The following is a 13,343-nucleotide window of genomic DNA, read 5'->3' as shown; positions in this document are numbered from 1 at the left end:
GGTCTTCCCTTTACTTTGAGGCTGTGCCCTCGGGTACTAGTCTCTCCTACTAATGGAAACATCTTCCCCACGTCCACTCTATCCAGGCCTTTCAGTATTCTGTAAGTTTCAATCAGATCCCCCCTCATCCTTCTAAACTCTATCAAGTATAGACCGAGTCCTCAAACGTTCCTCATATGTTAAGCCTTTCATTCCTGGGATCGTTCTCATGAACCTCCTCTGGACCCTTTCCAGGGCCAGCACATCCTTCCTGAGATACAGGGTCCAAAATTGCTCACAATATTCTAAATGTGATCTGACCAGAGCCTTATAAAGCCTCAGCAGCACATACCTGCTTTTATATTCTAGTCCTCTTGAAGTAAATGCCAACATTGCATTTGCCTTCCTAACTACCGACTCAACCTGCAAGTTAACCTTAAGAGAATCCTGGACTAGGACTCCCAAGTCCCTTTGCACTCCAGATTTCTGAATTCTCTCCCCATTTAGAAAATAGTCTATGCCTCTATTCTTCCTACCAAAGTGCATGACCTCACATTTCCGCACGTTGTATTCCATCTGCCACTTCTTTGCCCATTCTCCTAACCTGTCCAAATCCTTCTGCAGCCTCCCCGCCTCCTCAATACTACCTGTCCTTCCACCTATCTTTGTATCATCTGCAAACTTAGCCAGGACGCCCTTAGTTCCTTCATCTAGATCATTAATGTATAAAGTGAAAAGTTGTGGTCCCAACACTGACCCCTGCGGAACTCCAACTAGTCACTGGCCGCCATCCTGATCCCCACTCTCTGCCTCCTGCCAGACAGCCAATCTTCCATCCATGCTAATACCTTGCCTCTAACACCAGGGGCTCTTATCTTACTGAGCAGCCTCCTGTGCGGCACCTTGTCAAAGGCCTTCTGGAAGTCCAAGTAGATAACATCCATTGGCTCTCCTTTGTCTAACCTACTCATTAACTCCTCAAAGTATTCTAACAGATTTGTCAGGCATGATCTCCTCTTGATGAAACCATGCTGACTTTGCCTGATCTTACCATGCACTTCCAAGTATTCTGAAATCTCATCCTTAATGTTGTACTTTATGTCAATCGCCTTAAATCAGTGTCCTCTCGTTCTAGACACTTCCACCAATGGGAATGGTTTCTCTCTATCTCTTTCTAGACTCCACATAATTTTGAATACCTCCATCAAATCTCCTCTCAACCTTCTCTGCTCTAGGGAGAATGTCCATAGCTTCTCCAATCTATCCATATCCTCATCCCTAGCACCATTCTAGTAAATCTTCCTCTCTAAGACCTTCACAGCTGCCCAAAGTGTGGTGTCCAGATTTGGAAACAATACTCCAGCTGTGGCTGAACCCACATATTATGTGGTATTTTATCAACATTTTTTTTGGAAGTCCATATAGACCACATCAACCACAATCCCATCATTAACCTTTTCTGTTACTTCCATAGGAAATACAAACAAGTTAATTAAAAACAATTTGCCTTTAACAGATCTATGTTGGTTTTCCTTAATCAATTCACACTTGTCCAAGTGACAGTTAATTTTGTCCAGAATTATCATTTCTAAATGTTTCCCACTACCAAAGTTAAACTGACTAGGCTGTAGTTGCTGAGTTAATCCTTACACCCATTTTTAAACAAGCGTCCAACATATGCAAATCTCTAGTGCCCTGGCACCATTCCCATTTCTAAGGAAGGCTGAAAGATTAAGGCCAGGACCTCTGCAATTTCCACCCTTGCTTGCCTCATCAACCTAGAATACAACTCACTTAAAAGTAGGTAAGTCACCAGATTTTAGTAAAACCAGCTTTTCCAGTAGCTCCACTTCATCAATTTTCATCCATCAATATCTCAACTACCTCCTTTCCTTGTGATTTTGGCAGTATCTTCGAAGACAGAAGCAAAGTACTCATTAAGTACTTTGGCTATTCCATACGTAGGTTTCCTTTTTGGTGCCTAATAGGCCCACCCCTCCTCTTACTACCTATTTATTATTTATCTGCCTATACAAGACTTTTGGATCCTCTTTTACGTTAGCTGTTACTATTATTATACTCTCCCTTTCTTCCCATTTCACTTCCCTCTCCAAACTTAACAATTCAGCCTGGTTCTCACTTGTATTATCAACCTGGTATCTGTTATCTGTCATATGTTCCCTTTTGCTGCTTCCTCTTACTCTCCATCTCTTCCAGCATCAAGGGTGTCATGGCTTTGGTTGCCTTCCTGATCCCCTTTTTGGGAATGTACCACGGTTGTACCCAAACCAACTCCTCTTTAAAAGCAACCAATTGTTCAATTACATTTTTGCCTGCTAATTTTTGGTTCCAATTTACCTGGGCCAGATGTGTTCACAAGCCACTGAAACTGGCACTCCTCCAATTAAGTATTTTTACTCTATATTGTTCCTTGCCCTTTTCACCAGCTCCTGGCACTGGCTCCATTTGATCCACCTCACTTCCTAGAAGCAGCAACGCCTCCTTCCTTGTTTCGCCAGAAACATATCATTCCTTGAACTTGCACATGTCTTCATTTCTCCCTCATTTCCACAATTTCAAAACAGAAGTGGCTTAGTAAGTTCATCCATAGCCTATTGTTATAATTATGAGGTTTAGAACATTATTATATTTTGGGTAAATGATTTGGGTCATGTAACCCATTCTGAAGTCTGTCTGGGTGATTTGATTGTTGGAGATCAAAGGAAGGCTTAGATTGTTTTACTGAGAAGAAGATGGGTGGTATTTACACATGGAGACAATGACAGCAGTCTCTGAGCATACCATGAGTAGAGTTGGATTTTCCTAAAGTCCAAGAAATGTGTTATTGGTATCCGGTTATAAACAGCTATGCTGTAAATGGTCCATTTACTTCTTAGATGAAAGGGAGTGGTGATCAAAGATAGCTAATTAGTCTTTCTACCTAGATACAAGGTTAGTGTGTTTCACGTTGCCAAGGGGAAAGGGGGCAGAGGAAGCTATTCTTGAGATCAGGCTACAGGCTTCCCTATGAATCAGTGAACATCGCAGCCAGTAGTTGGTTGGATGTGGTCTGCAGCCACACAATGGGCAATAGGGCTGAGGAAAGCACCATTAAGGTAAGCAAGGGCAGAGAATGTACATTGCACAGGAGGCAGCCGTCATGCAACTGAAGCAGAGAAAATGCTGACTCTATTGTTTACCACATAGAACGTGGGTGGGAGTTCTCGCTCTGAAGAGACAGATTTCATGAAGATTTAAAGAAGGCTGGAAGACTCACCTAGCTTGGGGTAGAAGGAAGGAATCTCCAGTTTAACCCCCGCAGTGAAAGTTGGTTCTGCAATTAGAGGTTACCGACTGGGAAAGTAAAAAGGAAGTAAGCCAAGTTCCTGGAGGAAGAAGTATCCACTTAAGGGACAGTGTAACGTAAAACCATGGCGGGAGATTTTTGGTCATATTGAAAGTTAAATGAGGAATCTCTTCTCCATAGTTCAAAGTTTAAGTTGCCTACGAAAAGAAAATAGTCAAGTTTTTTTTCTTAGTCATCTGTTACACTAAAAGTTTCAAAACATGAAATCTTGTCAGGTCATTCTTTCAGCTAATAACTGAAAGTTCAAATCTCTTTTTAGAAGTTATTGGTCTCTAAGGAGGGCATAACAAAATGGACACTCCCAAGGAAGATTTTGTTGTATAAACTTTAATGCAGTTTTGGGAACTTGCTGATGCAAAGCATTAGAACACGAATAGATATTACTACAAAGCAGGACAAAGGACGATGAAGGAGGAGGGGACTGAAGGTTTCAGGGAGAAAGGAAATGGAAAAGTTGGGAGAACAGAAGGGAGACAGGGAAGAGGAAAAAGGACAGGACTGAAAGGGGGGACCAAGGTGGAAAGTGGCTTATAGAATAGAGACTGATCTGGTCTTGAAACATTATGAACCACCATTCATGTCACAGCTGTAAAACCCTTCAAAGCCAACTCAGAGTCACCCAGTTGGGGCAGGTAAGTCAACTCTAAGCAGAAATGACCCAAGGGAGAAAATACCTGAATTAATATCCTCACAAAAATTAATATGCAGTTGCATGATCTGGGCACAGTAGGTAGTGGTTACATTACTGGACTAGTAATCCAGAATAATAACTGCAGACATGAGTTCACATCCCATCATGGCAGCTGGGGGACTTAAATTCAATTAATTAAATACATTTGGAGTAAAGAGCTAGTATCAGTAATGGTGATCACAAAAACTACCAGATTGGTCTTTAAGGGAATCCTTATCCAGTCTGGCCTACATGTGACTCCAGATCTACAGCAGCAACAATTTTAATTTATGCAGCACCTTCCCAAAGCATTTCATAGAGGTATTATAAAACAAAATATGGCATTAAGCACATAAGGAGATATTGGGGCTGCAGGCCAAACACTTGGTTAAATAGGGAAGTTTAAGGTGTGCTTTAAAGGAAGAGAGCAAAGCAGGGAGGCAGAGAGGTTAAGGAGGGAAATTTCCCGAACTGAAGGCCCAGGCAGTTGAAGGTACAACCACTGACGATAATGCAATTAAAATCAAACAGAGCCAAAGGCCTGAATCAGAGGAGTGTAGGGATATCGGAGGACTGAAGGCCTGGAAGAGAATATAGAGATAGGGAGGGGCCAGGCTTCGAAAGGATTGAGAAAGAATGATTAGAATTTTAAAATTGAGACGTTGCTTAATGGCAGAACCAGTTTAGGGCAGCAAGTACGGAATGATGGGTGAACAGGACCTGTTGCGAGTTAAGATAGGGGCGTGAGTTTATATGACCTCAAATTCACAGAGGATGTAATGTGTGGAACCAGCATGGAATGTGTTAGAATAGTCAAGCCCGGAGCTAAAAGCAGCAGATGAGCTGAGGCAGGTAGCAGAGATGGACCATGTTAGGGAGGTGGAAACAGACGGTCTTCGTGACAGTGCAGATATGTGGTTGAAAGCTCATCTCTTGGTCAAATATGTCACCGCAGTTTCTAACAGCCTGGTTCAGCTCAGGCAATGTCAGGGAGACAAATGGAATCAGCGATGAGGGAGCAGAGTTTGTGGCAAGGACTAAAGACAACAGCTTTAGTTTTCCCAATATTTAATTAGAGGAAATTTTGACTCATCCAGTACTGGATGTCAAACAATCAATATGACTATGTAGAAAAAATGGAGGGTTAAGAGAGGTAGTGCTGAAGTAGAGCTGGGTGTCATCAGCATATACGTGAAAACTCATGTTGTGCTTGTAGATAATGTTGGAGAGGGGCAGTATATAGATGAGAAATAGGAGGGGGCCAAGGATAGATCCTTGGGGTCACCAGAAGATAATGGTGCAGAAATGAGAAGAGAAGCCATTGATGGCAATTCTTTAGCTACAATTAGATAGAAAAAAATGAAATCAGGCTAGTGTAGTTCCCCCAACAGGATGATGATGGAGAGGAGGATGGTGTGGTCATCCATCTCATAGGCTGAGAAGGGATAGTTTGCCTTTATCACATTCACATGGGATGTCATCTATGACTTCAATAAAAGACATTTTGGTACTGTGCTGGGACACAAACCCGATAGCAGGAAGTCAAACATGACGTGCTAGGAAAAATGGGCATAAATTTGGAAGGCAACAGCACATTCAAGGACTGAAGAGGAGAGAGAGGTAAGGTAGTTTGCAGGAACAGAGGTCAGGGGTTAATTTTTCAGGTGAAGTGATGACGGCAGCTTTACGATTGACTCTTTACTACCCTCAGAAAGGGCCCAGCAAGCCACTCTGTTGTATCAGAAATTACTATGATGGACTGCAGCAGCTCAAGAAGGTGGCTCACCATCACCTTCCCATGGGAAATTAAGGTTTAGCAATAACTGCTGACCTTGCCAGCATTGGCCACATCCTGGCAGTGAATACATAATCAGTTACAGTGAAAGGCAGCATTGAAATATTATAGCACGAAGAAAACCCCAGATTTTCCACTCAGTGACAAAGGGATGGCTGCTGACCTCAAAGAAAGCTGCCCACAAAAATCTAGCAATTTCTGTGGCATGGGTTTCACCTTTCACCTGGTGCCCCAGCAAGTGATGTCATCAAGTAGGGTTAGCAACCAGTCACATTGAAGAATTTTCACAGACTCCAAACCAAGAAGAAAATGCACTGATTGTCCTTCACTTTTTAAACATTTTACAGTGTGACATAAAGATTGGGACATACACATGAGATTAAGGAAGGAACAAATTTTTTAAATATTATACATTTATGGAATTTATCATAATGGAGAAATTTGATATTCCATAAATATACACTTAGTTTTTTGGGGGCCAGAGAGGTTGTCCAAAAGTAATTATAACTCACTAAGCCATTGAAAAGCCAGTACTCATCATTAACAAAGTGTAACTTTTTTGCAGGGGTTTAGTCAGGTTGAAGCATAAAGTGGAAGTTCAGGTTAAATCAAACGATTCCCAAAGTCTTCCAACTGTGGAGATTCCTAGAGGGTACCTCATGGGGGAGCAGGGAATCACTGTATACCATAAATTGCTGTCTGTTTCAATGTTATAATGACAGCAAACACCGACTGTTTTGCCATCATGACTACCACAAAATCCAGGCCATTATAATTTCTCATCCACTAAGGTGTTCAAAAACGATCATGGTCAACACATGCATGGTCAAATCTGCCCCAATGTTATGTTCCTAAAAGTTTATTTCAAACTGTTTTTTATCAACTTTGGAAAATAATTTATTTTAGCCTTCCATTTAAAAGTATAAAGTAGAATGTGACTTCAAACACCACAGCAGTAGATTTTGTTTTCTAATTCCCTTTTCAAAACTTAACATCCACTGTCCAATTTATAAAATGGTCCAAGTGCAATTCTATAATCATTTAGCTAAATGGGATGTAAAGGGATTTAACCAGACACAAAAATTATCATTGTAATTTGATTACATAGAAACTTGAAACATAGAGACTAGGAGGAGTAGGTCATTTGGCCCTTCAAGCCTACTGCACCATTCAATATGGTCCTTTGTCTCAACATCGTACTCCCATGCTCTCTCCACACCCCTTGACCCCTTTAGAGTCCAGAAATCTAACTATTTCCTTCTAAAATATATTCAGTGACTTGGCCTCCATTGCCTTCTGTGGTAGAGAATTCCTTAGGTTCACTGGCCTCTGAGTGAAGAAGTTTCTCCTCATCTCAGTCCTAAATGGTCTACTCTGTAACCTGAGATTGTGCCCCCTTGATCTAGACTCCCAGCCAGAGGAAATATCCTCCCTGCAACAGGTCTATCCACCCCTGTCAGAATTTTATATGTTACAATGAGATCTCCTCTTATTATTCTAAACTCCACTGAATACATGCATAGTTGGGGGAGGCGGTGGCGTAGTGGTATTGTCACTGGACCGGTAATCCTGAAACTCAGGGGTAATGCTCTGGGGACCCAGTTCAATTTCCACCACAGAAGTTGATGGAATTTGAATCCAATAAGAATCTGGAATTAAAAGTCTAATGATGACAGTGAAACTATTGCCATTATCATAAAAACCCATTTGGGTTCACTAATGCCCATAAGGGAAGGAAATCTGCTGTCCGTGACTTCACACCCACAGCAATGTGGTTGACTCTTAAATGCTCTCTGGGCATGGGGGATGGGCAATAAATGCTGGCCGAGCCAGCAATGACCACATCCAATAAACAAATTTTTAAAAACGCTACTCATACTCACCAGAATTGAGTACTCTTACACATTACTATGGTCATTCAGCACTTGAATACCTCAGCATTATAACAACTGTGCACATGTCTTACACACGGATACACAGAAATGAACAAATAAATTAGGAGCAGCAGTAGGCCACTCGACCCTTCAACAAGATCATGGCTGATCTGAATGTAACTTCAATCTCACTTTCCTGCCTACACTTGATAACCTTTCATCCCCTTGTTAATCAAAAATCTATCTAGCTCTGCCTTAAAAATGTTCAAAGACTCTGCTCCCACTGCCTTTTGAGGAAGAGAGTTCCAAAGACTCACAACCCACAGAGAAAAAGTCTTCAGATTCCAGTCTTCAGCCAATTCGATTCACTCCTGGTGATATCAAGAAACAGCTGAAGGTACTGGATACTGCAAAGGCTACTGGCCCTGACAACATTCCGGCAATAGTACTGAAGGCTTATGCTCCAGAACTTGCTGTGCCCCTAGCCAAGCTGTTCCAATACAGCTACAACACAGGCATCCACCCAGCAAGGTGGAAAATTGCCCAGGTATGTCCTGTACACAAAAAGCTGGACAAATCCAACCCGGCCAATTACCACCCCATCAGAATACTCTCGGTCATCAGTAAAGTGATGGAAGGGGTCATTAATAATGCTATCAGGTGGCACTTGCTTAGCGATAACCTGCTCCCTGATGCTCAGTTTGGGCTCCGCCAGAGCCACTCAGATCCTGACCTCATTACAGCCTTGGTTCAAACATGAACAAAAGAGCTGAACTCCCGAGGTGAGGTGAGAGTGAGTGCCTTTGACATCAAGGCGCCCTAGCAAAACTGGAGTCAATGGGAATCAGGGGAAAAACTCTCTGCTGGCTGGAATCATACCTAGCACAAAGGAAGGTGGTTGTGGTTGTTGGAGGTCAATCATCTCAGTTTCAGGACATCACTGCATGAGTTCCTCAGGGTAGTGTCTTAGACCCAACCATCTTCAACTGCTTCATCAATGCCCTTCTTTCCATCACAAGGTCAGAAGTGGGGATGTTCACTGACGATTGCACAATGTTCAGCACCATTTGCGACTCCTCAGATACTGAAACAGTCCATGTCCAAATACAGAAAGACCTGGACAATATCCAGGCTTGAGCTGACAAGTGGCAAGTAACAGTTGCATCACACAAGTGCCAGGTAATGACCATCTCCAACATGAGAGAATCTGTCACCCCTTGACATTCAATGGCATTACCATCACTAAATCCCCCACTATCAACATCCTAAGGGTTACCATTAACCAGAAACTGAACTGGACTAGCCATATAAATACTGTGGCTACAAGAGCATGTCAGAGGCTAGGAATCCTGTGGCGAGTAACTCACCTCCTGACTTCCCAAAGCCTGTCCAACATCTACAAGGACTGCAGAGGTTCAAAAAGGCAGCTCACCACCACCTTCTCAAGGGCAATTAGGGATGGGAAATAAGTGCTGGCCTAGCCAGCAACACCCACATCCCATGAATGAATAAAAAAACTAACCTAAAAACAATATCAAAATGCATCCACTATTATACCTGTTTGCTACCAAGTGAAAGCCCTACAGCGGTTCAAGGACAATTAGGGATGGGCAACAATGCCCACATCCCATAAACGAATGAAAAAAGATGAAGGAGATCAGCTACAACAACACTATGCAGAAAACTGGAGCAACGAATCCTAGAAATTAAGGAATAGAATTTGGCCAACATGTTTTAAAACTTCTTTTTAAAAAAATTAAAGTTTCATATCGGTATTATCCAAATTGTTGTAAGCCCCACCACTTTAAACAGTCTTTAAGCCGCATGTGTACGTGATGTAATCAACTAATTGCTTCGACAACTGACCTTCCGCTGGTTATGGGGCACGTTTTATCATCTACGTTTTGCTGCATTTGGTTCCTTCAGCAGGCGGCGCTTGTTGCCTTTTGCAGGAGGGAACACGTATTCCCGCGGGGGGCGGGGGGGAGCGCGCGGCCGCCCCGCCCCCACCTCGCGGCAGAAACTGGGTCACATAAACACGCCGCGAGCTCCGGGGGGACGTTCCATTAGGTGATTATGACGGCACAGGGACCCCGTTCGGCCAATTGCAGGCCGCGCTCGGGCAACGTAAACAGAAGGCGCACGTGGGGCAGCAGAGCAGGTCCATGTGAGGAGCTGCAACACTGGAGCAGCCGGAAGGGGCGAAACACTCAACACTGATCTTTGTTGTTGAGGGGGGGGAAGTGAGTGACTGACAAAAAAAAAACCGTCGTCTTCTGCAAACGGCCTCCAAAATGAAACCAAATCCTACGGGGTTTAAAAAAAATTTTCTAACGTCGCTCAATTTCCAGATGCAGTGAATCCAAGCTGCTCGCCCGCAAAACCTCCAATAACTACTCCGCTTCTCCAGCTGGTGATCGAGAACCTTTGAGCATTTTTGAATTTGGGTTCTGGACAGAATAAACCGAAACATGGCATATCCGTTACATCCATTTTCATAATTCTGTTTGGATTTATTAAAACCGCGTTGAGAAAAAAATGCAGAAAATAAATATTGTACCTGCATCCATTGCATTAAGAGTAGGAAACCTCCGCTTTATGCGAGTAATCTTAACAGGTTCCTTTTAAAACAAAAGATTTATTCCTGAGCCCCACTTTTCAGTCTTGATTTCTCCCCTTTTCTCAACCCCCATATGTCTCGCTGCACGATGTCTCCGTTGATGACTTTCTAAATCTTCTATTCTCCTTTCCTGCCACACCGATATATCATTTTCATTGAAGTGCAGTGCCTTTCCTGGTTGTTCAATCCGGACTCATACAGCAATGACTCAGTGTCTCAGTGCTCTGCTGCTCCAGATTCCCACGTGACCCGCTTTGTATTGACCCCACCCCCTCAGCCTGTCTCTCCCTTTGCCCCAGTGACACACTTTCCAAAACAAGTTCGTACTTAGTCAGGTTTCAGGCTTTTTCACAAAAACAGAGGGGGGTGGGGAAACCAGAAAGCTTCTTTAACTGAAACAAAAACACCTGAAAAAACTCAGCAGTTCTGACAGCATCTGCGGAGAGGAATACAGTTAATGTTTTGAGTCCGTATGACTCTTCAACAGAACTAAAGAAAAATAGAAAAGAGGTGAAATATAAGCTGGTTTAAGGGGTGGGGGGGGGGTGGTGGGACAGGTAGAGCTGGATAGAGGGCCAGTGCCTGTCCCACCCCCCATTAAACCAGCTTATATTTCACCTCTTTTCTATTTTTCCTTAGTTCTGTTGAAGAGTCATACAGACTCGAAACATTAATTGTGTTCCTCTCCGCAGATGCTGTCAAACCTGCTGAGTTTTTCCAGGTATTTTTGCTTTTGTTTTGGATTTCCAGCATCCGCAGTTTTTTGCTTTTAAGCTTTTTAACTAGCTGAGATGATCTGTTGACAGCCCAATTAAAGCACTTCCTCAGTTATTTTGGGTTGTGCCTATTTCTTTATTTCTGAACACTTAATGGTACCACCTCACAAATGTTGGATCAGACAGAGAAGCCAGTCCAGGTGCTCACCAAAGCTATTTCTCTGCTGTTACATTTTACATCATGGATATAGGATCAATCCAAGGTATCTGGGGAAAAAATAAACACTAACTTCATCAAACCAATATGCATCACTGAGTTATGAAAATATGAAGTGATATACATTAAGGGTGCTGGAAATTTGGTTAAAGTTGATACTAAATATTTAGTGTTTGTGGCATTATCTTGAATGTTATGCTTTGATAAATTACATTTCTATTTTGTATATCTATAATTCAATTTTTGTCTGGACTGTTTTGATTGGTCAGTTTAAGGCGTGTGTTGGTGGGCAGTGCCTGGCGAACACAGAGGCATGTGAATGCATTTTGTTTACAGCAACATTTTTTGACTGGTACAAACTTGTAAAAATATTGTTTCAGGAAAGTTGTTGCTAAAGAAGTTCTTTTGAAACCCAATTCCATTTATTAGTTAAACTTTGAGATATATGAGCTTTGTCCCGATCAGCTGTCAATGGTTGGTGCAGCGAGGTTAGGGGCTGTGATTGATGGAGAAACAAAACAGTCGGAGGGAAGCTCCCCAGTGTATGGCCAGGTGTGGTATTAACTCTCTCTCTCTCTCTCTGTGGGGCACAATCAGACAAGTTGTCAACTTTCTCACTCTCCCCAGGGAACAGTCAAGTCAAGTGCTGATTCTGTCCCTCTCCTAGGCATATGATCAGATGGGGTGCTGAATCTCTCCAGGGTACGGTGCAGATGGCAGGGGATGATATACAGTTGGTGGGGTTGGCTTGGGAGGTGGGGGAACAGCATACGGGTATGGCATGTGAGAGATGGAATGGTGATGGGGATGGAATGAGAGGGATGACGTAGTAAGGATGGAATAGCAAGGGAGGAAGGGGATGGCATGGGAGGAGTGGATGGGATGGAATTGGTTAAGTGTGGCAAAATGGCAGGGACAATTATTTGATAAAGTCTTTCGCCAGTAGGCTGTGCTTACTTTCAGATTGGCACATCCAGAGGATCACAATATCAACAGTGTTGAAGTGAAAGCATTGAACTTTAATGTCACCATGAAAAACAACAGTACAAAGCAATGAAACAAGATGGTCATGCCCATGAGAAAACCCAGGCTCCAAGCTACCAGCGGGCGATAACATACAGTGGCGTGACCTCTTTCTTCCTCTCCCACCCGTACATCACATGTCTAACTTGTGCTAACTAATGGTGTTCAAAAGAAACTGAGATGAATACATGTAGACAGCATCCTTGAATCAAAATGCACCCACAAGTCAACATATGCGACCAAAGAATGCAAAATATAAGCATAAGAAACAAAAACATCTTTGTGAAAGGCAGTCCAAACATGCATTGGAATCACAACAAATGGTGCGCATAATGGGCACACAAACACATTTCACCGGAGTGAACTATAGGGTGGACAACTCTCAGAGAAAAAAATTAAGGGGCCATACAAGTGAATAAGCGTTGCTGGCGAACTTGCGAGAGTAGAGTGTTGGGGGGGGTGGTGGATGCTGGTGAATCTGTCAGATTGAGCAGCTGAGCAGTCCAAATGCACAGATGTATACTCTGCATGCACAATATTAAACAAAAACAAAAATAAAAATAGCTGGAAAAACTCAGCAGTTCTGACAGCACCTCCAGAGAGGACCACAGTTGATGTTTCGAGTCCGTATGACTCTGAAGTACAGGAAAATGGCATCCCAGCAAGATACAACCCAGGACACTGGACGATTACCTCTATTACAGGGCGACAGCATAAAATCCGGGTTGGTCACCCTAGTCAACTGCCTTGTAGTTTATTCAGCATCTGAATACCAGCATTAATCCAGAAATATGAAATGTGCTAGATGGTCTGGGTGGTGGGGGTGGGGGGTCATCTCTGATGATGGAGCATCTTAAAACAGGCATCAAAGGAACATGGCTAGTGGTACACATAGACAGCCAGCTAGATATGCCAAAACATGGTGTTGTAAGATCAGGAGCCTGGGCTAGGGGCTGCAAAACTAGGGTAGGTGACAAAGACCGTGGCCCTGGATGAGGAGTTTGCATGGTTGTCCCAACAGCTGACATTTTTGATACCACTGGAGCTGTGAACAGTGTAGATAGCTCAGCCGGTATGTTAGA

General features: G+C 43.0%; 1 protein-coding gene across 5 annotated transcripts in view; it reads right to left on the bottom strand.

The window, feature by feature from the left end:
* The window catches only part of LOC121276120 (nuclear receptor subfamily 1 group D member 2-like), a 31,463-nt gene extending 20,915 nt beyond the window's left edge, over window positions 1-10,548 (bottom strand). For 2 of the 5 annotated variants that reach the window (XM_041184116.1, XM_041184117.1), the window contains exons 1-2: window positions 10,246-10,548; window positions 3,257-3,483 (exon numbers count right to left, since the gene is read on the bottom strand). Coding sequence is in view for 2 of the 5 variants with exons in the window: in XM_041184114.1 (XP_041040048.1) it covers window positions 10,246-10,255 (10 nt within the window). In the remaining 3 variants the exon portion in view is untranslated. The remainder of the gene's footprint in view (window positions 1-3,256; window positions 3,484-10,245) is intronic. The other 3 variants (XM_041184114.1, XM_041184118.1, XM_041184115.1) reach the window with 2 other exon arrangements.
* Window positions 10,549-13,343: the final 2,795 nt, after the last annotated feature.

Source organism: Carcharodon carcharias, chromosome 3, assembly GCF_017639515.1.
Source record: "Carcharodon carcharias isolate sCarCar2 chromosome 3, sCarCar2.pri, whole genome shotgun sequence".
Classification (NCBI taxonomy): Eukaryota; Metazoa; Chordata; class Chondrichthyes; order Lamniformes; family Lamnidae; genus Carcharodon; species Carcharodon carcharias.
The sequence above is the reverse complement of the archived record's forward strand: the minus strand, read 5'-3'. Positions and strand labels throughout refer to the sequence as shown.